This window comes from Mobula hypostoma, chromosome 6 (assembly GCF_963921235.1).
Source record: "Mobula hypostoma chromosome 6, sMobHyp1.1, whole genome shotgun sequence".
Lineage (NCBI taxonomy): Eukaryota > Metazoa > Chordata > Chondrichthyes > Myliobatiformes > Myliobatidae > Mobula > Mobula hypostoma.
The window spans coordinates 94264522-94290244 of NC_086102.1; the positions used below are offsets into that span (position 1 = coordinate 94264522).

Genomic DNA, 25723 nt, shown 5'->3' on the forward strand with positions numbered 1-25723 from the left:
AGAAAAGAATTCGTGCACCATCAAACAGTTTCGCTAAATAAACCCTCTGAACATAGAAGGCAAGATCTTTTTCAGCGTGTTGGCGCAGACTTACAAAGCATTTGAAACAAAAACATTTCATTGATACGTCAATCCAAAAGGCTGGCATAGCAGGCTTCTCAGGATGCCTTGAACATACCAGCATCAAATCCAGATGGCTAAGAAAGAAAGAAAGGATCTGCACGTCTTGTTTCTCGACCTGGCTAATGCCTGTGGATCAGTTCCTCATTCCCTACTGTGGACTGCTTTAGAATTCTTTCAGGTGCCTGCAACAATAACAAATCTGGTAAACATCAGACTTCACCACAGCGTAGCAACCACTGGAAGTAGGCATCATGGCAGGGTGCACCATCTCCCCATTGGCCTTCACTATGGGAATGGAGCTCATTATCAGAGCCTCAGAATGGGTTGCAGGAGGAAAACGGCTACAGTTTGGTCAACTGTTACCACCGATACAAGCCTATATGGATGATATAACAATACTAATGACAACTGTCCCCTGCACCAGGAGACTTATGGAAAAGCTTCATCAAAACACCACATGGGTGAGGATGAAGGTCAAGCCCAGCAAGTGCAGAAGCATCTCCATTGTCAAAGGTCAAGTCACGGATCAAAGATTTCAGATTGACGGGACACCTGTCCCAACTTTCAGAAATGCCAGTGAAGAGCTTGGGCCGATGGTATGATGCTCAGCTCAAGAACACCGAGCAGTTTAAACAACTCAAAAAGGATACCATCAGGTATATAGCTCGCATCAACAAGACCTGGCTGCCAGGAAAGCTCAAGCTGTGGTGCTTCCAGTTCGGCATACTCCCAAGACTCATGTGGCCTTTAACAGTGTATGAAATCCCCATCAACAAGGTAGAAAAGCTCGAAAGAGTGATCAGCACACATGTGAAACAGTGGCTTGGACTTCCACAAAGCTTAAGTCCTGTTGGACTGTATGGGAACAGCAAATTGGAATTACCAATTGCAAGTCTTGTGGAAGAATTCAAATACACCAAAGCAAGGTTGGTCATGACCCTCACTGAATCTGAAGATACTGTTATTTGAACAGTGGCTCCCCCCCGTGTGGCAATGGGGAGGAAGTGGACCCCATCTGAAGCCATTCAGAGTGCTAAGTCTGCTCTTCACTTCAGGGATGTGGTTGGCCAAGTCCAACATGGGAGAGCCGGGCTCGGGCTTGTCCCAAAGGCTCCTCAATGGCATAAGGCATCATCAGTGCAGAAGAGACGACTCGTGGTGGAGGAGTTCATAAGACAGGAGGAAGCAGAGCGAAACACCAGGGCTGTCTAAATGGCCAAGCAGGGCCAATGGACTAATTGGGAGAGCCTGGAAAAGAGGAAACTCAGCTGGTGTGACATCTGGGAGGTAGAGGGATCTTGGCTAAGTTTTGTTATCAGAGCCATTTATGACCTCATACCCACACCCCAGAACCTGAACCAGTGGTGGGGAGAAGACCCCACTTGCTCTCTTTGTCAAGCACCTGGATCACTAAGGCACGTTCTAACAGGATGCATCACGAGCCTCAGCCAGGGGTAGTATACTTGGCGGCATAACCAAGTTCTCAGACAGCTGGCATTGAACAGAGGTAAATCACCACAAATGCTCTCCACAAACATCAGCAAGAAATGTTCACATCACATGATTTGTACCAGCAGGCCAACCTCCAGAGCACCATATAGCATCAAAAGAGGTAAGCATTCTGCAGGTTGCTTGGGATTGGGAAATGGATGTGGACTTGGAAAAAAATGCTTGTGTTTCCCCCAGACATTGCGGCTACAACTCTCCGGCCAGACATGGCCCTGTGGTCCACAACAGCGAAGCTGGCATATGTTGTGGAATTGACAGTACCATGGGAAGATGGTGTTGAAGAAGCTTATGAGAGGAAAAAGACCAAGTACTCTGAACTGGCAACTGAAGCTGCCCAGAATGGCTGGAAGACCAATATTTTCCTTGAAGAATTGGGATGCAGGGGATTCGTGGCTACATCTACAACCAGTCTATTGAAGAAGATGGGGGTGAGGGGTTATTCACTCCAACAAGCACTCAAGTCCTTGTCAAATGCAGCAGAAGAAAGCAGTAATTGGATTTGGGTTAAAAGGAAAGACAACAACTGGGCTGCGAGATGACGACCATAGGGTATGGAACTGAGGAGGGTATCTGGGATGCCAGGTAGCACTGTTGAACCCTCTGGAGACGTCATGGGCTTATCAACAAAACGTCAAAGAAGGAAGGTGCCCACCTGATGACCCAGATGAGGTACCTACCCTCCTTGTCACCACTCCAAGCCCACTGCCAACATCGAGAGTGCCAATTTATCATAGGGATTGAAACATCAAGTCCTGTTAGCTCTACTATGCCTTTCATTTCATTTTCATTTTTAAGATTCTTTTTATTGATACATAATCTTCTACAGCTTTAAAATAGTACAAGATTACAGCAAATTGATATATATAGTTAATAAAGCTGAAAAAAAACTTAACAAAAAAGAATAATATAATAATGAATAAAAGAGAACCCCAACTACTAAAAGAAAAAAAAAACCCAGTAACTACAAGAGAAAGAAGAAGAAAAAAGAGAGAGGAAAAAACCATTAGGAACCAACTTCCGGAGCAATACGACTTACAATCACCTGTATAAATGAAGAAAAATCATCAACTGCCAATTCACATTTATATAAAATAAGATTGGAAGTAAACCATATAAATTAATTCAAATTAAATGATAATATTTGGCAATAGAGCCCTATCTTCTCTCAAAATCAAATCAAGGATCAAAAGTTCTACTTCTAATTTTTTCCAAGCTAAGACATAACGTTACTTGAGAAAACCATTGAATTAATGTAGGGACAGAGGTATCTTTCCATTTCAATAAAATAGCCCTTCTTGCCAACAATGTGACAAATGCAATTACATGTTGGTCTATGCCTTTTGGAAATCAGGTCATCTTTTACTCACTTAGCTATTCACAGTAACAGAAATTTTGACCGGGTGCCCAAACTTTTGCATGCCGCTGTATGTAAATGTAATTAGAAATTTCAATAAGTAGTGCAAAACAAAAGTAGTGAGGTAGTGTTAATGAGTTCAATGTCCATTCAGAAATCAGATGGCAGAGGGGAAGAAGCTGTTCCTGAATCATTGAGTGTGTTCTTTCAGGCTCCTGTAACTCCTCCTTGATAATAGCAATGGGAAGAGGGCATGTCCTTGTTGATGGGAGTCCTTAATGCATCACCACTTGATGATGTCCTGGATGCTGGGGAGACTGGTACTCATGCTGGAGCTGAATGAATTTACAATTTCCTGCAGCTTATTTTGCATTCATGCAATGGGACCCCACTCCCTCCCAATACCAGACGATGATGTAGCCATTTAGAATGCTCTCCACAGTATATCTGTAGAAATTTTCAAATTTCTTTGATGACAACCAATTCTCCTCAAACTCCTAATGAAGTCTAGTCAACATCAAGCCTTCTTTGTAACTGAATCTATATTTTGGGCCCAGGATAGATCCTCGGAGATGTGGACACCCAGGAATTTGAAATTGTTCACCTTTTCCACTTCTGATCCCTCTATGAGCACCGGTGTGTGTTCCCTCACTTACCCTTTCTGAAGTCTACAATCAATTCTTCAGTCTTACTGACATTGAGACCAAGGTTGTTTTCTGCGACACCACTCAACCAGCTGATTTATCTCACTCCTGTATGCCTTCTTGTCACCATCTAAAATTTTGCCAACAATAGTTGTGTCATCAACAAATACATAAATGTCATTTTATCTGTGTCTAGCCACACAGTCATGGATGTAGAGAGAGTAGAGCAGAGTGCTAAGCACACATCCTTAAGGTGCGTCAGTGTTGATTGTCAGTGAGGTAGACCTCTTGTGGCAGTAGGCCAATTGCAATGGGTCCAGTCCTTATTGAGGCAGAGTTAATTCTGACCATAACCAACCTCGGAAAGTATTTTGTCACCGTAAATGTGAGTGCTCTAGACAACAGTCATTAAGACAGCTCACCCGGCATTGTTGCCCTTTTGAAGCAGGTTAGAAATAGCAACTTGTGGGCTGGCTGGTGGCGCAATGACATTGGCGCCGGACCCGGGAGCGGAGGTTCCCAGGTTCGAAACCAGTTGGGTCCACTCCCAAGTACGCTTTCCATCCGTGCTGGGTTGAGTGTCGAGATCATAATTCGATCTCCAAAATAAAGGGAAAATACTGCAAAAATGTCTGTGTGAGGAGTGGTGCCCCACACAGTCAGTCAGTGTCCCCCTCTCCCCCCCGTTCTGCACCTTGTAAAAAAGCCATGACAAAGACAACACAGACGCACATGCAGGCACGTGCCAAAAAAAATAGAAAGAACTACCAACTAGCAATGAGAGATTGAAAATGTCTTTAAACATACCCACCAGCTGGTTGGCACAGGTTTTCAGAGCTCTACCAGGTATACCATTGGAACCCATCGCCTTGCAAGGGTTTACCCTCTTCAAAGCCGTTCTGACATCGGCCTCCAAGACAGAGGTCACAGGGTCACTGATGCTGCAGGGATCCTCATAGCTGTCATTCTAATCTCCTTTTCAAAGCGAGCATAAAAGACATTAAGCTCATCTGGGAGTGAAGCATCACTGCCATTCATGATGTTAGGTTTCACTTTGAAGGAAGTAATGGGCTGCAAACCATGACAGAGTTGACGTGCATTCAGTTCCGCCTCTAACCTCATTCGGAATTGTTCTTTTGCTCTTGAGATAGTCCTCTGTAAATCACACCTGTCCACCTTCTATAATCCTGGATCACCAGTCTTGAATGCCACAGATCTATCCCTCAGAAGACTACGAATCTTCTGGTTCATATCCATGGCCTTTAATTCGGGTATGTAGGTATGTTCTTGTAGGCACACAGGTTTTAATGAAATCAGTGAAAACTGTCGTGTTCTTTCAGACTTGAGAACGAAGATGAATCCCAGTCCACCCCAACTCAAAGCAGTCCTGTAAGTGCTTCCTCTTGAGGGAAAATCTTGCACTGGGTTCATTGTGTAAAAAGAAATTGTTGCCTGAGATGAAGCTTTTTTTCGTCTCTGAAGACCGAGTCTGGAAATCAGAGGAACAGACAGTGAAGGTAGGGGCAGTGAATATATTTGGGGCAGAATTAGGTAAGCAAGTGATGATGTTGTTAGGTTCTGATTGTTTCAGCCATGATCTTGTTAAATGACGGAGCGGACAGGATTCATGTTTGATTAAAAGCTATCTTCTTTAATGATTCTGCACATACACTGCCTATAGATTGTTCCAAGCGTACTCTTGTTAAAGGTTTGCTGTTAAATTGAGTATTTGATCAGCTGAAATAGTAGTTAATGGCTATAATATAATTAATTGTTTTAACATTTAAGGCATTTGTATTTTATGCTATTTGAAAGTGATAGTGCACAGTGAAAGACTTGGTAATATGGGATGGTGTCTTGCTAATCTGGAGTGCTCATTGTGGAACAGAGAGATTAAACTGGGTTATTATGCTGCTCCCTATTCCTTAACCTTATTTTCCACAGATTCACTGGATAGCAGTTTGTTTTTGAAGAAAATTAACAAATGTTGGCAGGATCACTGTCAGCAAATGGTAAGTTGGCCGTCCTTGAATACAATGAGTTTCTGTTCTCAGCAAATGTTTTGCCTTTTGTGTTTGAATGCAATAATATTTACTTGTTCCCGATTATACACTTGGCCAGTTTATTGGGTACTTTCTATCACTAATAATGTGGCCACTGAGTGCATATTCATGGTCTTCTGCTGCCATAGCCCATCCATTTCAAGGTTTGACATGTGCATTCAGGGGTGCTTTCATTATTGTAACACATGGTTATTTCAGTTGCTATGCCTTCCTGTCAGCTTGAACCAGTCAGCCATTCTCCTCTGACCTCTCCAATTAATAAAGGTGTTTCTGCCCATTGTACTGCCACTCACTGGATGCTTTCTGATTTTCACATCATTCTCTGTAAACTCTAGAGCCTGTTATGCTTGACAATCCCAGGAGATTAGCAGTTTCTGAGATTCTGAAACCACCCTGACTATGACTGTCTGACACCAATGATTATAGTCATAGTCATACTTTATTGATCCTGAGGGAAATTGGTTTTCGTTACAGTTGCACCATAAATAATTAAATAGTAATAAAACCATAAATAGTTAAATGGTAATATGTAAATTATGCCAGGAAATTATCCACAGACTAAGTCGCATTTTTCCCCATTCTGATGTCAGGTCTGAACAACAACTGAACCTCTTAACCACGTCTGCATGCTTTTATGCATTGAGTTGCTGTCACATGATTGGCTGGTTAGATGTTAGCATTAACAAGCAGATGTGTCTAATGTGCCACTGAGTGTCTTTTTGATGTTTCCATTTATCTGCAGATAATGATCAGGAGCATTTTCCTGTTTCTTGACCGAACTTATGTCCTCCAGAGTTCAATGCTTCCATCTATCTGGTGAGTAAGCAGCATGTCTTTGGTTTGCTCTAGACTGTTCGTAAACTGTGGGTTTTGAACACACATACTTAATATCTGAATGCACATTATTATCCAGTCATCTGCCTACCATGGGAAAAGTGATTTATGTTGTACTTTGGGAATGATCTTTGGCTTTTCATTTCAAAACAATTATAAAATCAATTATGCTGCTCATTTTTTTTTTGACTTCTTGTCTGGTTCAAAATATCTTGTCCTGAAGTTTATCACACTGAAATAGCTACACAAATGCAAATTGTCGAGCCAATTCCTTTCAGACCTGCACTTTGGTTTTGACCCGAAATGTCAACAATCCCTTTCCCCGACTTGATACTGCTTGTCCCTCTGAGCAGATGGTTACTCCACATTCCAGCATCTCCAGTCACTTGACTCCTTCCAGATATGATTTCATTGTGGCTCTGAATATTGATGCTGATATTTATGGGAGCACACGTGAGACACAAGGTTCATTCTAAGGTTCTTTATCCTTCTGACATCTGGAACAGTTTGCTCTAACAGACCTCTTCACAGCCTCTCAGGGAATAAGTCCAATTTTTCCAGCTCGTCAGTGTAACTCATCCACAAAATTGACCTGGTAAATCTCTTCATCCTTCTCTGCCATCACATTTCCTAGTTTGGTGCTGAAAAACAGATTTGGCAAATCCGTTTTAAAAAAACATTGACTTCCTCAGATCTGTTCTTTATGTATCTATACTTTATGCTTCCATTATTAAGTATGTGAAATATACTTGTAACCCTCAGGTTCGGCTAGTGGCTAAATCTAGGGGAAGACAGCCCCGGCCCGGCCAAACTTAAGAAATCTTGTTAATTTGAAAGTGCCTACTTTCAAATCTCTTACTAGCTCTTCTTTCAGTTAGTCCTGACGAAGGTTCTTGGCCCGAAATGTCAACTGTACCTCTTCCTAGAGATGCTGCCTGGCCTGCTGCGTTCACCAGCAACTTTTATGTGTGATGCACATACTTGATATCTGTTTATGTATCCCTTTTAAATTGAGATCTGATTTACATTGCCTTTCCTTGTTCTTTCCCTCATCACGCTTTTTCTAAGTTTCATTTTCCACATATCTACCTTGTCCGTCAACTGCTTGAAGTCCATTTTTTCCCTCATGGTTCACTGTAAGTCGCTGTATATTGGTAAATTGGACCCTGTGCATTCACATCCAAGTCATTAACATAGGAAAGAAATGGTCCTTATACCAAGTTATCCCCTGGCAAAGCCAAATCTTTATTTTAGAAAATGCTGTTCACTAATGAACTAATTCCTTTCCATATCTGCCTGACCTACTGAGATCCTCCAGCATTTTGTGTTTATTTTAGTTGTTCACTGACACTGTTTCCTATCATTTGCACGAGTGAAAAATTGTCTCCTGCCCTTTTATTTGCATTGGTTTCAATCTTGATGCTTCATTGTTTTAGGAAGCAGCTATTAAAACTCCATGTGCATTTCTTTTTGCATATCAATCCTCTTTGAAAAATTCTATAAGTTACGTGTCAAAAACCATGTAATAAAATGTGTAAGTAAAGAGGCGGGGCTACTCAGAGATCGAAGTATGATATGTACTCCATGAGATGGGCAAGTTACTAAATAAATACTTTACCTGGGTCTGCCAAGGTGATATTGATGGCATCTCTGCAGAATAAAGATGTAATTGTGATACTGGATTAATTTTTAAAAAAACTTCCTTGCCCTGATCAATCCATATTTATACAAGGACTGCAAATTCTCTTTCCGCTCACCAAGAATGCATTGCACTTGAGCTGGCTTATTTATCTATAGCTGGCTTTGCTGCTAGCTCTCTGATGTTTAGATATTCACTTCGTGGCATTTTCCCTTGCTGAGACTACAAGTGCATCCTCCTTTATAAAGCCCAACTGGTGAGGTACGCATTTAGTACCCTGATTCATCTCCATGTGTTTGACACCAATCGTTTCACTACAGGATTAAAGTTTGCATGCCTATGGAGGCATCAGATTCATTGTTATGTTTACTAGCAGATTTTCTTCCTGGTCTAATTGGCTATAAATTTATGCCAAATCCACATATGTTTATATGCCCCTTAGTGTGTTAGATAGTGCACTTATCCAGTAATGATTTCATCTTGTGCTTAAATATCGTCAGGGACATAGGCTTGGAGCTGTTCCGAACCCATATCATCAATGACAAAACTGTGCAGAACAAAACCATTGATGGAATCCTTCTATTGATTGAAAAGGAACGAAATGGTGAGGCTGTGGACAGAAGTCTGATACGAAGCTTGCTGAGTATGCTTTCTGATCTGCAGGTAAGGGAAGTTTGAATCTTCGGATAGATTTTTTTTTTATGGAAAGCTTGACAAGTCACCCTTTGCATCAAACAGGTTTACCAGGAATCATTTGAACAAAGGTTTTTGGAGGAGACCAACTGTTTATATGTAGCAGAAGGACAAAGATTAATGCAAGAGAGGGAGGCAAGTAACAAATGTTTAACAAATATTCTTAACTAGCACAATATTTGGGGTCAATGTTCATTTTACTTCTACGTTTTAAATCTAGGTTCCAGAATATCTTCACCATGTAAACAAGCGCCTAGAGGAAGAAACAGACCGAGTAATTACATACCTGGAACAAAGCACACAGTGAGTAATTGCCTTTGTTTTCCCATTAGTGACTATGCCAATAAATATTATAAGAATTCAATACAATAAACAGATAAAGATTCCTCATTTGAAGGGGCTAATATTGAAGATTGTTTAATGTTATTTCTAGTACATAAGTGTAAAGGAGAACAAAATAATTGTTACTGTGGATCCATATAAATAGCTTATGTACTTTATGTCCATAAAGTGACTCTGCTGTAGATAAGGTGACTGACAGGAAATGATAAAGCAGTGATAGTTAGGGGTGGGTTAGTGGATGGAGGTGTTGATCAGCCTTACTTGGGGAAAGGAACTGTGGTCCTGGCATGGATGCTGCCTAGCCTTCTCCCTGATGGGGATGGGGCAAACAGTCTATGAGCAAGGTGGGTAGAATGCTTCATGATGTTACAATAAGATATAAAATGAGCAGAATTAGGCCATTTGGCCCATCGGGTCTGCTCCATCATTTCATCGTGACTGATCCCATTTTCCTCTCAGCCTGAATCTCCTGCCATTTTCCTATAACCCTTCATGCCCTGACCAATCAAGGATCTGTCAACCACTGTCTGAAATATACATAAAGACTTGGCTTCCACAGCTGCCTGAGGCAAAGAATTCCACAGATTAACCACTCTCTGGCTAAAGAAATTTCTCCTCGTCTCTGTTCTAAGAGCCACACTACCCCTTCGGCCTTCCTTCCTGTCCTTTTGATGTAATGTGTATCCTTAGACATTAAGCTCCCAGCTATAATCTTCTTTCAGCCATGATTCAGTGATGTCTGCAACATCATACATGCCAGTCTGTAACTGCTGCAAGTTCATCGACCTTATTCTGTGTACTGTACGCATTCAGATATAACACCTTTCGTCCTGTGTTCACCTTTTTCAATTTTGTCCGCCTGTTACGTTGCAAGTCAACCTGTTGACTGTAATTTTGTCCCATCATCAGCCACTCCTTGCTAGCTGTCTCAATACATATTGCCTCTGTAAAACCAACTACCTCATCTTCAGTACTATCACTCCAGTTCCCATCCCCTTCCAAGTTGGTTTAAACCCACCCTAACAACTTTAGCCAACTTGCCCACAAGGACATTGGACCCGCTCCAATTCAGTTGTAACCCGTACCTTTTGTACAGTTCATACCTTCCCACGAAGAGATCCAAATGATCCATAAATCTGAACCCTGCTTCCCGCACCAGTTCCTCAGTCCCATGCCATTCACCTACCAAATCATCATATGCTTACCCTCACTGACATGTGGCTTGGGCAACAAACCAAAGATTACTACCCTAGAGGTCCTGTTTCTCAGTTTTCTATCTAGCTCACTAATACCTTTCTTCGGAATCTCCTCACCTTGTTTACCTATGCCATGTTGCTGGCCCTTTTCCGACACCTTTCTGTATAGGTGTCCTGAATGGTGGGTATGCTGCTGCCAGTGATGTGTTAGGCAGTTTTGGATACCTGTTGTTGAGTTTCCTGTCTGTTGCAGAGCAGTTTCTGTACCATGCAGTGATGCAGCTTGTTAGGCTGCTCTCTACTACGCATCTGTAGAATGACGTGAGTATAGATGTGCATAGTCCAGTTCTCTTCAGCCTTCCTCAGAAAGTTGAGACGTTGGTGTGTTTTCCTAAATGTGTAGAATGTGTTCTGGGACCTTGAGAAGCATGAGCATAGCAAAAGGATTAATGAGATTTTCAGATTTGAGGGTAAAATGTAGCTCCTTTTCTTAAACCAGGTACTGTTCCTTAAATTAACTTTTACCTTTTGGGTTCATTTTTCCCAATGCATTGTTTCTGTAATGAGTTTGAGAGATCTGCATTAACTTCTGATTCTTAAATGAATGTTGTTAGATTGAACAGCCTGAAAACTTTCACTCCAATCTAGCATGCATGCAATTGGAGATGTTTGATTTTTCCTTGATGAAGAGAGGCCAAAGATGGCAAATGGATCAGATGAGCTGCTCCTTGCCCTCTCCCGTTCCCATGTGGACATGGATGTCCAGTCATGATGATGCAGTGCTGCATTGTCCACCAAGGTCGTGACTCAGAAGTAGATGTGCTTTTTTAATTTCGTAAGGATGCTGTTGGGGACAGCACAAGGTCTTATAGGAGAAATAAGATTTCCAGGATTGGGATGGGGAGATGATTAGAGGTCAGGGCAGTAAATGAAGAGTCAGGTAGGAGGCAATGGTCAGAGTCCAGGTTGGAGCGCTCCACAGTTGAAGGCCAGCAATCCCAGTTGACCAGTGTCGGGTCAGCAGGTGCTGAAGATGAAGGCCAGCGATCCCTGTGGCCAGTCATCAAAGTCAGCAGGCCCCATGACCAAGGGCTGGTGATCCTTCAATACCCCACATCAGCGAGTCACAGGGTCTGAGGTCCATTAGTAAGGAGACATGAGAGCTGGCTGGAGTTCAAAGACTGAAGGTGACAAGTCCAGAGATCGAGGTCAGAAGGTTGAAGCCCTTAGCTCAGTGTGTCTGAGGTTGGAAGTCTGCAAGTCTGAGTCAGGGACTTGGAGATTGGAGGCCCAGTGTCCATGAATCTGAGGGTCCAGGACCGAGGTGATTGGAAGTCTGGAAGCGTCTCTCCCAGCTGTTCAAAGCTTCTAAATGAAGGAAGAGTGGAAAAATGAGTTTACAGTGAGGAAGCGCCAGGCATGGTGCAGTACGAATGGCATGCTTGCAATCATTGGAAGGTCGACCCATGAGTTATATCACTTTCTGTGTATTTGCCTAAATATAGGGATGTAATATTGTTGCTCTTACCAGGTGTATTTGTGATGGACTGATATCTTTTTTTAATTCAAAACCAGATGGCCAGTGTTAATCAGCCTGCACTTCTGTCAGGTAATTGTTCTTTTAGTACACATGCGCGTGTGTGTGTGGAGAGAGAGGAATTGTGAGGTGTGAAGATGGCGGCCCTCAGATATTGAAGGGAGATGTTGAAAGTGAAGTTGTTTAAACAAAAGAAACAGTGTCCTTGCTGTTTGAGCATTTAACAGTGGTAGCAGAGGATGGTGTCCAATTGTAGGATCCCACCAGCACTTGATGAGAGCAAGCCTGACGAAAGCCGGAGACATGAAATTGGAATATGGACTCGTGTTACAGAATTGCCGCTTTCGGGAAGAGCAAGAGAGACCGCAATGGGAATTTCAGTGGAAGATTTGAATAGAGATGATGGTATGAATTTGCTAATAAATACACTTGACTCAGATTTTTTGAAGGAAGAAAAGGATCAGATTTATGAGGCATATTCAGACAGACAAAATTTATAGGGACAATTCTAAAAATATGGCTGAGTATATTATTGATTTTGAACAAAAGTTCAGAAAGCCCAAGTCTGCGGTTGGTCTGCCACTAGCATCTGAATACAATGAAACAGGAGCCTTAGACCTACATGAACTGGAGCAAGGAGTGTGGTATCTCCCCATCATTGATAAGTTCACAGGTTTCAGTGCTGGTAGCAGTGTAAATACAAACAGACCCTCAGAAATAGATTTTAAAAAAACTTCATCCATTCCTTGGTCAGTATGAATGGCCCACCTCATAAAGTATTCAGTGATAATGGTGATGAATTTAATAATGGTGAATTCAGAGATATGGCAGAGAACTTTAACATTGTAACAAAGACAACAGCAGCATATAGTCTTTAGAGTAATGGGCTTCTGGAGTGACACAATCAAATGCTTACTGGAGTAATGCTGAAGGTAAAGAAAAGCAATGGCTGTGATTGGAACACAGCCCAGGACTGGGCCCGTATGGTGAAGAATACCATGCACTATGTAGGTGGCTGTAACCTGTATCATTTGGTGTTCAGTCAGGATCCAAACTTCCCCTCTGTACTGGTTGACAGGCCACCTGCTCTAGAGGGCACTACAAGGAGTGAATGGGTTGGGAAATATATTTCAGCACTGCATGTATCAAGGAAGGCTTTCACTGAAGCAGAGTGTTCAGAGAGAATTTGAAGAGTACTGAGGGCACAGCTACATCCTACAGACGAGAAATATGAGACAGGGGACAAAGTGTATTACAAAAGAGCAAACTGTACAGAAAGGAAAGGTCCTGAAGTTGTCATAGGTCAGGATGGAGTTGTGGCATTCGTAAAACATGGAGGTACATATGGGAGAGCGCATCATTCCAGACTATGTAAAGCACAAGGTGAAGACCATCAGAACTCCACGGAGAATGACACAAAAAAATGAAAAGCACTTGGGTGGCATGCGATCACATAGCACAGACAGGGATGAGGAAAGTGCAGCTCAGGACCCAAAAGAGTTGCACAACATTGACACAGAGAGTGCAGTTGAGAACTCAATCGACTTGCATGAGCAGAAAGTATCACAGGTGCAAAGACATTGAAGTTTCAGTCTGAAAACAGGATAAACTAAGATTTGTAGACCAAAACACTGGTGTATCATACAAAGCTGAAATCTCAGGACGAGCAGGCAAAGCCACTGGGATAAACAAAAGTCACGGTCACTGGCACTGCAGGGTCAGTCAACATGTCACGTGTAGACAGACTTCGTATTGAATCAAGTATAGATCAGGCTAGACCATCTGAGAAATGTCAAGATGAAGATGTCCTAGTAACTAAGGAGGTGTCATTTGAATCTGCAAAACAGGATTAAATCAGAAGTTAAATAATGGAGTGTTTGAAGAAGTCGGAGACATTGGCCAAAAGACAATGTCTACAAGATGGGTATGGACCCTGAGAGAAATCTCAACAGGAACTATACCAAAAGCACAGCTGCTGGCTAGAGGTTTTGAGGAACTGAACATAGAAACATTCTGTAAAGACTTGCCAACATGTGCATCAGAGTCTCGCTGATTATTTCTCTCAGTGATATGTCAAAAGCATTGGCAAACCCATTGCATGCACATAAAATCGGCATTCTTATAGGGAATGGAGCTGTCGTGTGACATTTACATTAAATCCCCTCCTGAAGCCATAAGTGAAGGAACACTCTGGAGACTCAAAAAGTGTGTGCATGGTCTGCTGGTATAAAAAGGTCAAGGAAATAATGTTGAAAAGGTGGAAAGATGTCACAAGTAGATCCAGCTATTTTTTACTAGCAGGATTCAGGATATCATGTGATTGGAAGACTTGTAGATGACTTCATATGGGGAGGCTCACAACACCACCACAACAGTTATCCTTTCGCTAAAGTCAGTCTGTTAGGTTGGACGGGAGGAACATGACAGATTCTGCAATGTAGGGAGAGACATCCTTACTGTCAACAGAACAGTACAACGGCACCAAGAAAGCTACATCAGGAATCTTATCGCATGGAATCCTCACATGTCATACGGCGGGATACACCCCTCAGTGAAGCTGAAGCGAAGCAACTTAGGTCAGATTCTGTGGGTAGCAAGGCAGAGCAGACCTGACGTTATGTTTGATGCCTGCAGCTCGGCATCCTGCATAAAAAATGCCGCAGTACAAACTTTACATGAGGCAAACGTGATAGTGTGCCGAATTCAATCTGAAAAAGTAGTCTTGAAGTTTCAACAGCTTGGAAAAGATAGTTCACTGAGGCTCGTTATTTTTAGTGATGTCTCACTTGGAAATCTTCCTGATGGAGGGACTCAAGGGGAACATTTTATTGTACTGATGGGGGAAGAGGAAATATTTTCACCTCTCTACTGGCAATCAGAAATAATGTGAAGAGTTGAGTCAACTATGCAGGCAGCAGAAACCCTTGCAATGTCTGAAGGTATTGATGATGCCCTTTTTATGGCCACACTCTATTCTGAGCTTTTCCGTGGTGACTCAAAGAGGAACAGAATACAGATAACGTGTTATAGACAACTATTCCCGGTTGATGCTATCAAATCCACCAATTCAGTTACAGAGAAGAGGCTTTGTTTCGAGATAAGCAGCATCAAAGAACTTGTCCAAGCACAGAAAATTCTTTCTTTCTTTTTAAATCTTTTTGTTAAATAAGTATACAAAAAGGTAAGCCATATAGACACTAATACATTGTTAGAATATAATAAAATTACAGAAGATATTAATACAAAAAAACAATGTAATTTAAACATAACATACCAAGGTAACATAATAGTATACTAATTTTATATATATATATATATATATATCAATGGAGAAAAAGAAAAAAAACCCCAAAAAAAACCCCACCGTGCAACTAACTAAAAGCAACGCAAAGCAATGGGCTAACTTGAAACCAAACAGAGTTAAACTTAAAATCACGTCCTCAATCCCGACCTCCATTAAAAACAGTGAAAAAAACAAGAAGGGTATATATTACATTAAATGAAAATATTGAATAAAAGATCTCCAAGTCTGTTCAAATTTAAATGAGGAGTCATAAAGATTGCTTCTAATTTTCTCCAAATTCAAGCATAATATCGTCTGAGAAAACCAAAAAAAGGTAGTTGGAGCATTAAGCTCTTTCCAATGTTGTAAGATACATCTTTTCGCCATTAAAGTAAGAAATGCAATCATTCTACGGGCTGAAGGGGAGAGATTACTGGAAATTTTAGGTAGTCCAAAGATAGCAGTAAAAGGGTGAGGAGAGATATCTATATTCAATACCTTGGAGATAATATTAAAAATGTCTCTCCAAAAAGTTTCCAAAGTAGGGCAAGACCAAAACATATGAGTTAAAGAGGCTATCTGCCCCGGACATCTATCACAAAAAGGATTAATATGAGAATAAAAGCGCGCTAACTTATCTTTGGACATATGTGCTCTATGAACAACTTTAAATTGAATTAGGGAATGTTTAGCACAGATAGAGGAAGTATTGACTAATTGTAAAATCTGCCCCCAGTCATCCACAGAAATGGTAAACCCCAATTCCTGTTCCCAATCTACACTAATCTTATCAAATGGAGCTTTCCTAAGTTTCATAATAATATTATAAATCATAGCCGATGCACCTTTCTGACATGGATTAAGGTTGATTATAGTATCTAAAATGTATGTAGGAGGAAGCATTGGAAAGGAAGAAAGTATAGTACTTAGAAAATTTCTAACTTGTAAATATCTAAAAAAATGTATTCTTGATAAGTTATATTTATTAGATAATTGTTCAAAAGACATAAGGGAACCATCTAAAAATAAATCCAAAAACCGTGAAATACCCTTAGTCTTCCAAATTTGAAAAGCACGATCCGTAAAAAAGGGAGGAAAAAATATGTTACCTAAAATAGGAATCGCTAACCCAAATTGATTAAGATCAAAAAATTTTCTGAATTGAAACCAAATACGCAAGGTATATTTAACTATCGGGTTAGACACCTGTTTAAGGCGTTTCCAATCAAAAGGAAGAGAGGAACCTGAAATAGAGCCGAGTGTAAAACCCTGAACAGATTGTAATTCCAATACTACCCATTTAGGAATGGATAGTATATCCTGGTCCAGTAACCAGAATTTCATATGTCGAATATTAATTGCCCAATAATAAAATCTAAAGTTAGGTAATGCTAAGCCTCCATCTCTCTTAGCTTTCTGTAAATGCATTTTACCCAGTCTCGGGTTTTTATTCTGCCAAATAAATGAAGAAATTTTAGAGTCAACTTTGTCAAAAAAAAGATTTTGGAAGAAAGATTGGTAATGCTTGAAATATATATAAAAATTTTGGCAAAAAAAACATCTTAACTGCATTAATACGACCAATCAAAGTTAAATATAAAGGAAGCCATTTAGATGAAAGTTGAGTAATATGGTCTATTAATGGTAAAAAGTTAGTCTTAAATAAATCTTTGTATTTACAAGTAATTTTAATCCCAAGATATGAAAAATAATTATTAATCAATTTAAATGGAAATTTATAATATAAGGGAAGTTGTTTATTAATCGGAAAGACTTCACTCTTACTAAGATTTAATTTATAACCTGAAAAAAGACCAAATTGTGCTAATAACTCTAAAACAGCCGGGATGGATTTTTGAGGATTAGAAATATATAAAAGTAAATCATCAGCATAGAGTGATAATTTATGGGACTTTAAGCCCCAAGTTATCCCAGTAATATTTGGAGATTCTCGAATGGCAGTTGCAAGAGGTTCTAATGCAATATCAAATAATAAGGGACTAAGAGGACAGCCTTGTCGAGTACCTCGAAAAAGAGGGAAAAAAGGTGAACTTAAAGAGTTAGTACGGACCGAGGCCACAGGAGAATAATATAAGAGTTTAATCCAGGATATAAATTTCAAGCTGAAATAAAACCTTTCAAGCACCTTAAATAAATAAGGCCATTCTACTCTATCAAAAGCTTTCTCGGCATCTAAAGAGATAACACACTCAGGAACATTTTGTGAGGGAGTATAAACGATATTTAACAGTGTACAAATATTATTAAAAGAGTAACGACCTTTAATAAAACCCGTTTGGTCTTCCGAAATAATAGAGGGAAGTACTTTTTCTAATCTATTTGCTAATAACTTAGAAAAAACTTTAGAATCAACAAAGATATTGGTCTATAAGATGTACATTGAGCAGGATCTTTATCTTTCTTTAATATTAAAGAAATTGATGCTCTATTAAAAGATTCAGGAAGTTTACCAAGTTTCGATGAAGCCTCAAAAACCCTACAAAGCCGAGGGATTAATGAAGGAGCAAAACATTTATAAAATTCTACGGTAAACCCATCAGGGCCAGGAGCTTTCCCCAAATTCATAGAGAAAATAACATTTTTAATCTCATCCATGGTAATAGGAGTATCTAACATAGAAGCCATATCCTGTGAAATCTCAGGGAAGTCTAAATTATCTAAAAAATCATTCATATATTTAGAATCTCGAGGAGACTCTGATTGATATAAGGAAGAGTAAAAATCACAGAAGGTTTGATTAATCCCCACATGATCAAGTATTAGTCGATCATTTTGGTTATAAATCTGATTAATTTGAGATTTTGCATAATTAGACTTCAATTGATTAGCCAACAGTTTACCAATTTTGTCACTGTGTACATAAAATTCACTTCTTGTTTTCTTTAATTGGTTTACAATCGAGGACGAGAGTAATAAACTGTGTTCCATTTGAAGTTCAGTTCTTTGTTTATATAACTCCTCAGAAGGAGCTATAACATATTTCTTATCAATTTCCTTAATCTTGTCCACAATTACCAACTCTCCTGCTTCTGCTTCTTCCTCAAAGCAGCAGAATACGAGATAATCTGACCACGAATATAAGCTTTAAAAGTATCCCAAAGAGTGTTAACAGAAATATCCTCTGTATGGTTAATTGTAAAAAAAAGATCAATCTGTTCATTCATAAAGTTAACAAAGTCCGAGTCCTGAAGCAACAGCGAATTAAAACGCCATTGTCTATTATTTTGTATATTGGCCAGAATTTTAATAGAAAGCTTAAGTGGAGCATGATCCGAAATGGTTATAGAATCATAATCACATTTAATCACTGAGGGAATAAGACGAGAATCAATAAAGAAATAATCAATTCTTGAATAGGAATGATGAACATGTGAAAAAAAAGAAAAATCTTTTTCCTGAGGATGCAAAAAGCGCCAAATGTCCGTCGACCCAGAATCAGAAAGAAATGAATTAATCAAAGTTGCAGATTTATTAGGTAAGGTCCGTAAAGGAGCCGAACGGTCCAAAGCTGGAGACAAACAGGTATTAAGATCTCCGCCCCAGATCAATGAAAACTCATTCAAATTCGGAAACTGATTAAATAATGATTTATAAAATTCTGGACAATCCATATTAGGAGCATAAACATGAACCAAAACTACTTTTTAATTAAATAGTAAACCACTAACCAATAGAAATCTACCATTCGGATCAGAAATAATATCATGCTGTATAAAAGTAACTGAGGAGTCTATAAAAATAGAGACGCCTCGAATCTTAGCATTGGAGTTCGAATGAAACTGTTGACCCTTCCAGAATTTAAAAAAACGTAGTCTGTCCCCCCTCCGCACATGGGTCTCTTGTAAGAATAAAATTTGTGCTTTAAGTCTCCAGAACACTTTAAAAACTTTTTTCCTTTTAATAGGATGATTAAGACCATTAGTATTCCAGGAGACAAAATTAATAATAGACTCCATAAACCCTAAAGTCAACCCACAACAAGGAGGATTGACGATAGGCTCGACCCACGAACCCGGAGAGGGAACAGAACATACAAGAGATACCGGGAAGAAGAACGCAACCAATACTTCAATAATGTATATAGCCCAAGAAGAAAGAAACTAAAACGTGAAGCCCCTCCCACCACCCCCCACCCCATGACCCCAAGGCTAAATCTAACGCAGACCAGCCCGAAAGAAGCAAGCACTAAAATTACCCCCATGACTTCCAGTATATGCTCCCTAAAAAAAAGTGTAAATATAAAAAAGATCAGCTGATTATAAAACAGTAAAAGAATAAAAAAAATAACTCAATTAAAATAAACACATAACAGAATAAAAGCCAGAAAATATATGAAAAAAAACCGCAATAAACCCCAGACCCATGAATAAACAGAACAACAAAAAAAATAAGATTATTAACATAAACTAATTATAAAAACCTACAAAACAAAATAGATTAAAAAAAAAACTACAAAATTTAAGACCACAAAGGAAATACGTAAAATGACAATAAGGAAGTAACCACCCAGAATCCCCTGGGAAAAAGAAAGAAATGACGCAGTTAAAAAGAAAGTTTAGCAACCATATTAAGTAATCAAAAATAAACTTTTCTGCCCATATAAGGCAAAAAAAAAATTAAGACCGACAAATTCACAGCCTCCGATCAGCGGAGATAGTTAAAAAATTACAATTAAGATGTTGAAGGTGAAAATTGATCCAAATAACTCTGGGCATCCGATGGAGAGTCAAAAAAACGGAGGGCTCCATCCAACGTACGAATCCTTAGACGTGCAGGGTAAAGCAGCGCTGGTCTTAAATCCATCTTGTAGAGTTCCGACATCACAGATCTGTAACGAACCCGTTGATCCCGGATTGGTTTACTGAAATCTTCCACGAATCGGAATTTAAGATCCAGAAAATCAATGAAACCCTTAGATCGAACGAATCGAAACAGTTTCTCCTTGTCTTGAAAGTAATGAAACCGTAAAATAACATGTCGAGGTCTATCTGACCTAGGCGAGTATGATGGAACTCTGTGAACACAATCCAATAACGGTGGTTGGTCAGGAAATACAGTAGGAAATGCATCTTTTAAAAGTTGAGAAAAATACTTCATAGGGTTATCAGATTCAACAGCTTCACGCACCCAAATCATTCAAAGATTCTGCCGTCTCATTCTAGATTCTAAGTCAGAGTTTTTAAAGGTCAGAAAATCAAGTTTCTTCTTCATTACATTAATTGTTTCTTCGATTTTCCCCATCTTAAGCTCACTTTGTTGTGTGGATTTTTGAAGATCAGATATAGCCGACTGATGTTCCGTAATAGATGTTTGTATCTTATCGATTGAATCGGCAATTTTCTGGAAATGAATTGAAATTTCTGCACGAATCAGCTCCGTAACAGAGGTTGAAATTTCCCTTTGAATTAACTCCAATATAGCTTTCAATGTCACCGGTGGTTCAGTCGGAGGGAAATCGGTACCTTTCGGTTTAACCGGAGGTTTGCCATCCTTCCCGTTTTTCCCATTCTTAGACATAGCAGACCTTAAACGCATCCAGTTATCGAAGAGCCCAATTTGATTCAAAGTATTGTAAAAGTTGATGCCTTAATGGTTAATTAAAATATAGCTGATCAGAAGAAAAAAAACTCAGAGGTAATGGAGCGAGTCAAGAACGCGACTTCACTCCATGAGTGCTACCGGAAGTCCCCCCCAAGCACAGAAGATTCATCGTGTGCTATGGTCAACACGAAGGAACAACTGGGTGACTGTCGAACAAAGAAGGGAGCTCCATCTCTTGTCCTGCGCACGTGTAGAAGGAAGGGAATTGTGTGATGTAAGGGTGGCAGCCCTCTGGTATTGAAGGGAGGCGTTGCAAGTAAAGTTGGTTAAACAAAAGAAATAGAAGTCCTTGTTGTTTGGGCGTTAGGATTAATAATGAAGCTGTTGGCACTTGCTTTTAATTGAAAAAATCTGATGACAGCTTCAATATCTATGTGTTAAGTTGCCGAACGAAATATCCTGCTTTTCCACAAAGTGCTCTTTTGCATACTGGTTTCCCTGCAATGCTGTGAACCTGTGGTGCTAATCCACTAGTTTCAAACAAAGAATTGGAAAAGCTTAGTGCAAGTAAATATCGAAAAAGAATTACTTTTTTGCCCTAATAATTTACAATTATTTTACCAGAGCAGTTTTATCAATATGGAATCTCATTTCCTCTGAAGAATATGATTTATTTTTAATGAAAATTTCTGTATCTCTCTTTAACCTTTCTCCCTTAATGTTTACCATTCTGTGTTTCTCTTCTTCCTTGACTCATTTAACATTATTCCTTACTGTTGCTTTTCCTGTTTACAGAAGTTCCCTGTATTAAATTGGAGTCCCAAGTGGCAGAAGCAGAGACTTTGGGTTGTTCATCATTATTCCTACAAATGCCCAGGAGTAAGGATGAAAGACACAAGCTACTCCTGACACCAAGCAAAACAGGATAAACAAACAGTGGGAGGTTTACTGATTGACACAGCAAACTCAACTCTCTTAGTTAAATGCTCATGGTGTCCCTGACAGCTCAACCTCTTGTATTCTGATTTTATATCACTGTATACAGACATTGTGACATTATTATGAATGTGATGTCTTGCGACTTTCAAAAGTAAATTGTGGTCACCCGCAAGTTAACAGGAAGGACAGAAGTTCTTACAGATGGAATTGAGCTCTGAACTCTGACCCCCTGAACAGTATTAGTGTCACGCTAACCACCACACTACTGTGGCACCCTTTCGGCTATAAATAATGGCCCTGTGGCAGGTTATCATTTTAGAGATGGGATTTGTGGAGTGTTCACAGCTGCCAGAGTCATGGGCAGAGAAGTAGCAGAAACATTTGCGATACTGCCTGCAGTTGAAGCCTTAAATTATAAACCACACAGTTAAGAGCAAAGCAGGGTTTGTCTGGAAGCATGAAAATGTTCTTGAAATAGACCAATATGATCTCTTCTGGTGGCTACTGAGGAGAGAATGGATTATGTTTGATCTTGGTGTAAAAAATTGATCTTGGTGTAGACTCCTGGTTGTCATGGCTTTATTGAAAAACTTGCATTTTTGTTTATTCTCTCCTCCTTTTTTCTGATTTAGTCCTGATTTTATCCTCGATGTGCTTGATTGTATTGAATCACCTGATGCTAGATTTCAGGGCCTCTTCCGTCTGTAGTAGTTTCCCTTGGGAAAGTTAATTGGTGCATATTTTGTTTTGTCTTCTGTGTGAATAGCTTAGTGAACTGTATATTTTAAAAATTTATTTATTGAGATACAGCACAGAATAAGCCTTTCTGGTTTCTGGCCATTCTGCTCATCAATCCCCCTATTTAATCCTAGCCTAATCACAGGACAATTTACAATGATTAGTTAACCTACCAACTAGTATGTCTTTAAACACTGGGAGAAAACTAACACGCTCGGAAGAAACCCACGCAGTTACTGGAAAAAAGTACAAACTCCTTACAGGCGGCGGGGGAAATTGAACCCTGGTTGCTGGCTCTGTGAAGTGTTGTGTTAACTGCTCTGCTACCATGCTGACCCCAACATTGTATTGGTATTGGGTTTGTTATTGTCACTTGTACAGTGAAAAGCTGTCGCATGCCGTCCATGTAGATCACTGACACTGAAGAAGCAGAGTAGGGAAAAAAGCAGAATGTATGTAACACTTACAGAGAAAGTGCAGTGGAGGTAGCCAAATAATGTGCAAGAGTCATGACAGGGTGGGTTGAGAGATCAAGAGTTCATTTTTTGTGTGAGAGATCCAGTGGGGTGGAAACTGTCCTTGAGTCTGGTGGTTTTGTATCTTCTGCTCAGTGGGAGGGAGGAGGAATACTGAATGACTGCGGTAGGTGGGACCTTTGATTATGTTGGCTGCTTTCCTGAGGCAACAGGGCATGTAGACAGAGTCAATTGGGAGAAGGCTAGTTTTCATAATGTGCAGTTGACAACTCTGCAATGTAATTATTGGTGATTTTTCAGAAAGTGGCTGGTTGCCAGTGTTGAGAAGCATCTCCTTGGTGAGCATCTGACAGCTATTCTTCAAAAAGGTAAAAGAAACCAAACATATAGAATATTTCTATTTAATTTTATCACATGGTTTAGTAAAACCTCTCCTTAGCCGTTTACACTAATTGCACTTTTTCTAATGTTAACCCACTTTTCACTTGTAACTTAACTCTTTTTGAATCTTCTAACTCCTTGGGCTTTCAGATGTTATAAACATGCTGTCATTTGTTCCATCTGTCATGCCTGAACCAATGCTTAGTATTTAATATTTTTTAACATGAAAGTGTAATAGAGCTCAGCATTCCTGGGTTTTATTGATAGAAGGGAGGTTTGAACAAAGGCCATTCCTATCACAGCAGTACTCAGGGTATACCGGAGGGCTCCTCCACTGTGGCAATCTGGATGGGGGTAAAATAAGAAAGGTGCAATTACACAGTAAGTTTATGCAATTGCACATTGCAATTGAGAGGTGAAGAAACAGGTACTAGGCCAGATTATGGAAGTGTACAGAAACAACAGGGTTTTCATGGTGGGGGACTTTAACATCTCTAGTACTCATAGCAACTTCCTTAACATAAGAAACTTCAATGGGTTGGGATTTCTTCAGTGCATCCAAGAGAGGTTCTTGGAACAGTATGTAGAGAGTATATTTAAAGGACAGAGCATAGTTTTGGGAAATAAGCTAGGTGGCTGAACATTTTGGGAATAGTTTCACAATTCATTATATGTTTTAAGATAGTTATGACTAAGGATAAAATTGGATTTGCAGGAGGAGCTAAATTGATGGAGGGCAAATTAAGACAAGATAAGACAGGATTGAGGGGCGTTGATTGGGAGTAGTTGCTGTCTGGACAGGTCGAGATCTGACACGTGGGAGTTGTTTAAAGACCAGTTGATCAGAGTTCAGGATTGGCATATTCTAGAAAGAGTAAGGATGAGGATGCTAAGGTAAGGGAACCTCATGACCCAAGAGTGTCATAAAATTAGTCAGGGGAAAAAAAGGAAGCATTCCTAAAGTTTAGGAAGTTAAAAATCGGACTGGTGTCTTGTGGAAAATAAAGATAGCAGGAAAGAGTTCAGGCAAATGATTAGGATGGCCAAAAGGGGCCATAAAATGACTTTGATGAGCAGGGTCAAGTACAATCCCAAAGCATAAAGTAAAAAAAAATGACTCGAATGTAAAGGAGGAAATTTGTACTGGAGTCAGAGCAAGTGGCTGAGTGGCTAAAAGAGAATTTTGTGCTGGTATTTATTGAGAAGGAATTGGAAAATATTGAAAACAGAGTGGAGCATGCTAATGTACCAGGACATTTTCAGATTAAAGAGATGGTATGCTGGGTTACTGAAAAAACATTAAGGTGGATAAGTTTTGCTCATCTAATGACGTATATCCCAGAATATTGAAAGGAGCAAAGTGAGAAGATGGCTGGGGTTTTGACCAAGGTCTTTGCCCTCTCAGGGGATAGGCGAGGTTCCAGAGGAGCAATTTTAAAAATTTTTGTTGTTTTATTTAGAGATACAGCACGGCAACATGCCCTTCCAGACCAACAAGCCTGCATTGCCCAAATATTAACCTACTAACTCGTACGCCTTTAGAATGTAGATGAATCCAGAACACCTGGTCAGAATCAACACGGACACTAGGAGAATATACAAACTCCTTTAAGGATGACAGCAAAATTAAACCCCAGTTACCGGTGCTAACTGCTGCCTTGTTCTGGAATTTCCCTCTAAAGTACACCGAATCAGAAACTGCTTATTATCACTAACTGATTTGTTGCGAACTTTGGGGGAAGAGATCAAAATTGTTAACTGGCTGAAGGGTTCACATATGGAATTCCACACAGAACATAGAGATAATATAATGGAACAAAAACATTGCTGGACAGGTCATCTGGCCCATGATGGTGTGCTGATCTTGCTGTTAATTTATACTAAAAACCTTGTGTATCATCCATATCCATCCATTCCCTTCATATTTATGTGTCCATCTAAAAGTTTCTTATAGTTTCACTGAACTGTTAGCTTTTTTACTGCCTTTAGACTCCAAACAGATAATTTTTCAAACCCATTCTTAGCTCATAACCGCTATATTTAAATCTTCCGTCTCATTTTTCCTTCAACCATCTGCTGTGAATGAAAATCCTCCACCATAAAAAAAAATATTGGCCATAGTCCTATCACAGTCTTCATAAATTTCCACTAATCCGGAACTGCCATTCATCTGGTCCACACAATTAATCATTCAGAAACATTGATTCCCATTTTGCAGTACTGCAACTTTATAATTCTTCAACCAACACACATCAAAGTTGCTGGTGAACGCAGCAGGCCAGGCAGCATCTCTAGGAAGAGGTACAGTCGACATTTCAGGCCGAGACCCTGCGTCAGGACTAACAGAAGGAAGAGTTAGTAAGAGATTTGAAAGTGGGAGGGGGAGGGAGAGATCCAAAATGATAGGAGA

At 39.8% G+C, this 25723-nt stretch overlaps 1 protein-coding gene across 7 annotated transcripts in view; it reads left to right on the forward strand.

Moving 5' to 3' along the window:
* Nucleotides 1-25723, forward strand: part of LOC134348213 (cullin-4A-like) — a 93926-nt gene that overhangs the window by 14239 nt on the left and 53964 nt on the right. For 6 of the 7 annotated variants that reach the window (XR_010018375.1, XR_010018376.1, XM_063051241.1 and 3 more), the window contains exons 4-9: nt 5573-5642; nt 6436-6509; nt 8667-8829; nt 8905-8994; nt 9080-9162; nt 23233-23300. Coding sequence is in view for 5 of the 7 variants with exons in the window: in XM_063051241.1 (XP_062907311.1) it covers nt 5573-5642; nt 6436-6509; nt 8667-8829; nt 8905-8994; nt 9080-9162; nt 23233-23300 (548 nt within the window). In the remaining 2 variants the exon portion in view is untranslated. The remainder of the gene's footprint in view (nt 1-5572; nt 5643-6435; nt 6510-8666; nt 8830-8904; nt 8995-9079; nt 9163-23232; nt 23301-25723) is intronic. The other variant, XM_063051243.1, reaches the window with a different exon arrangement.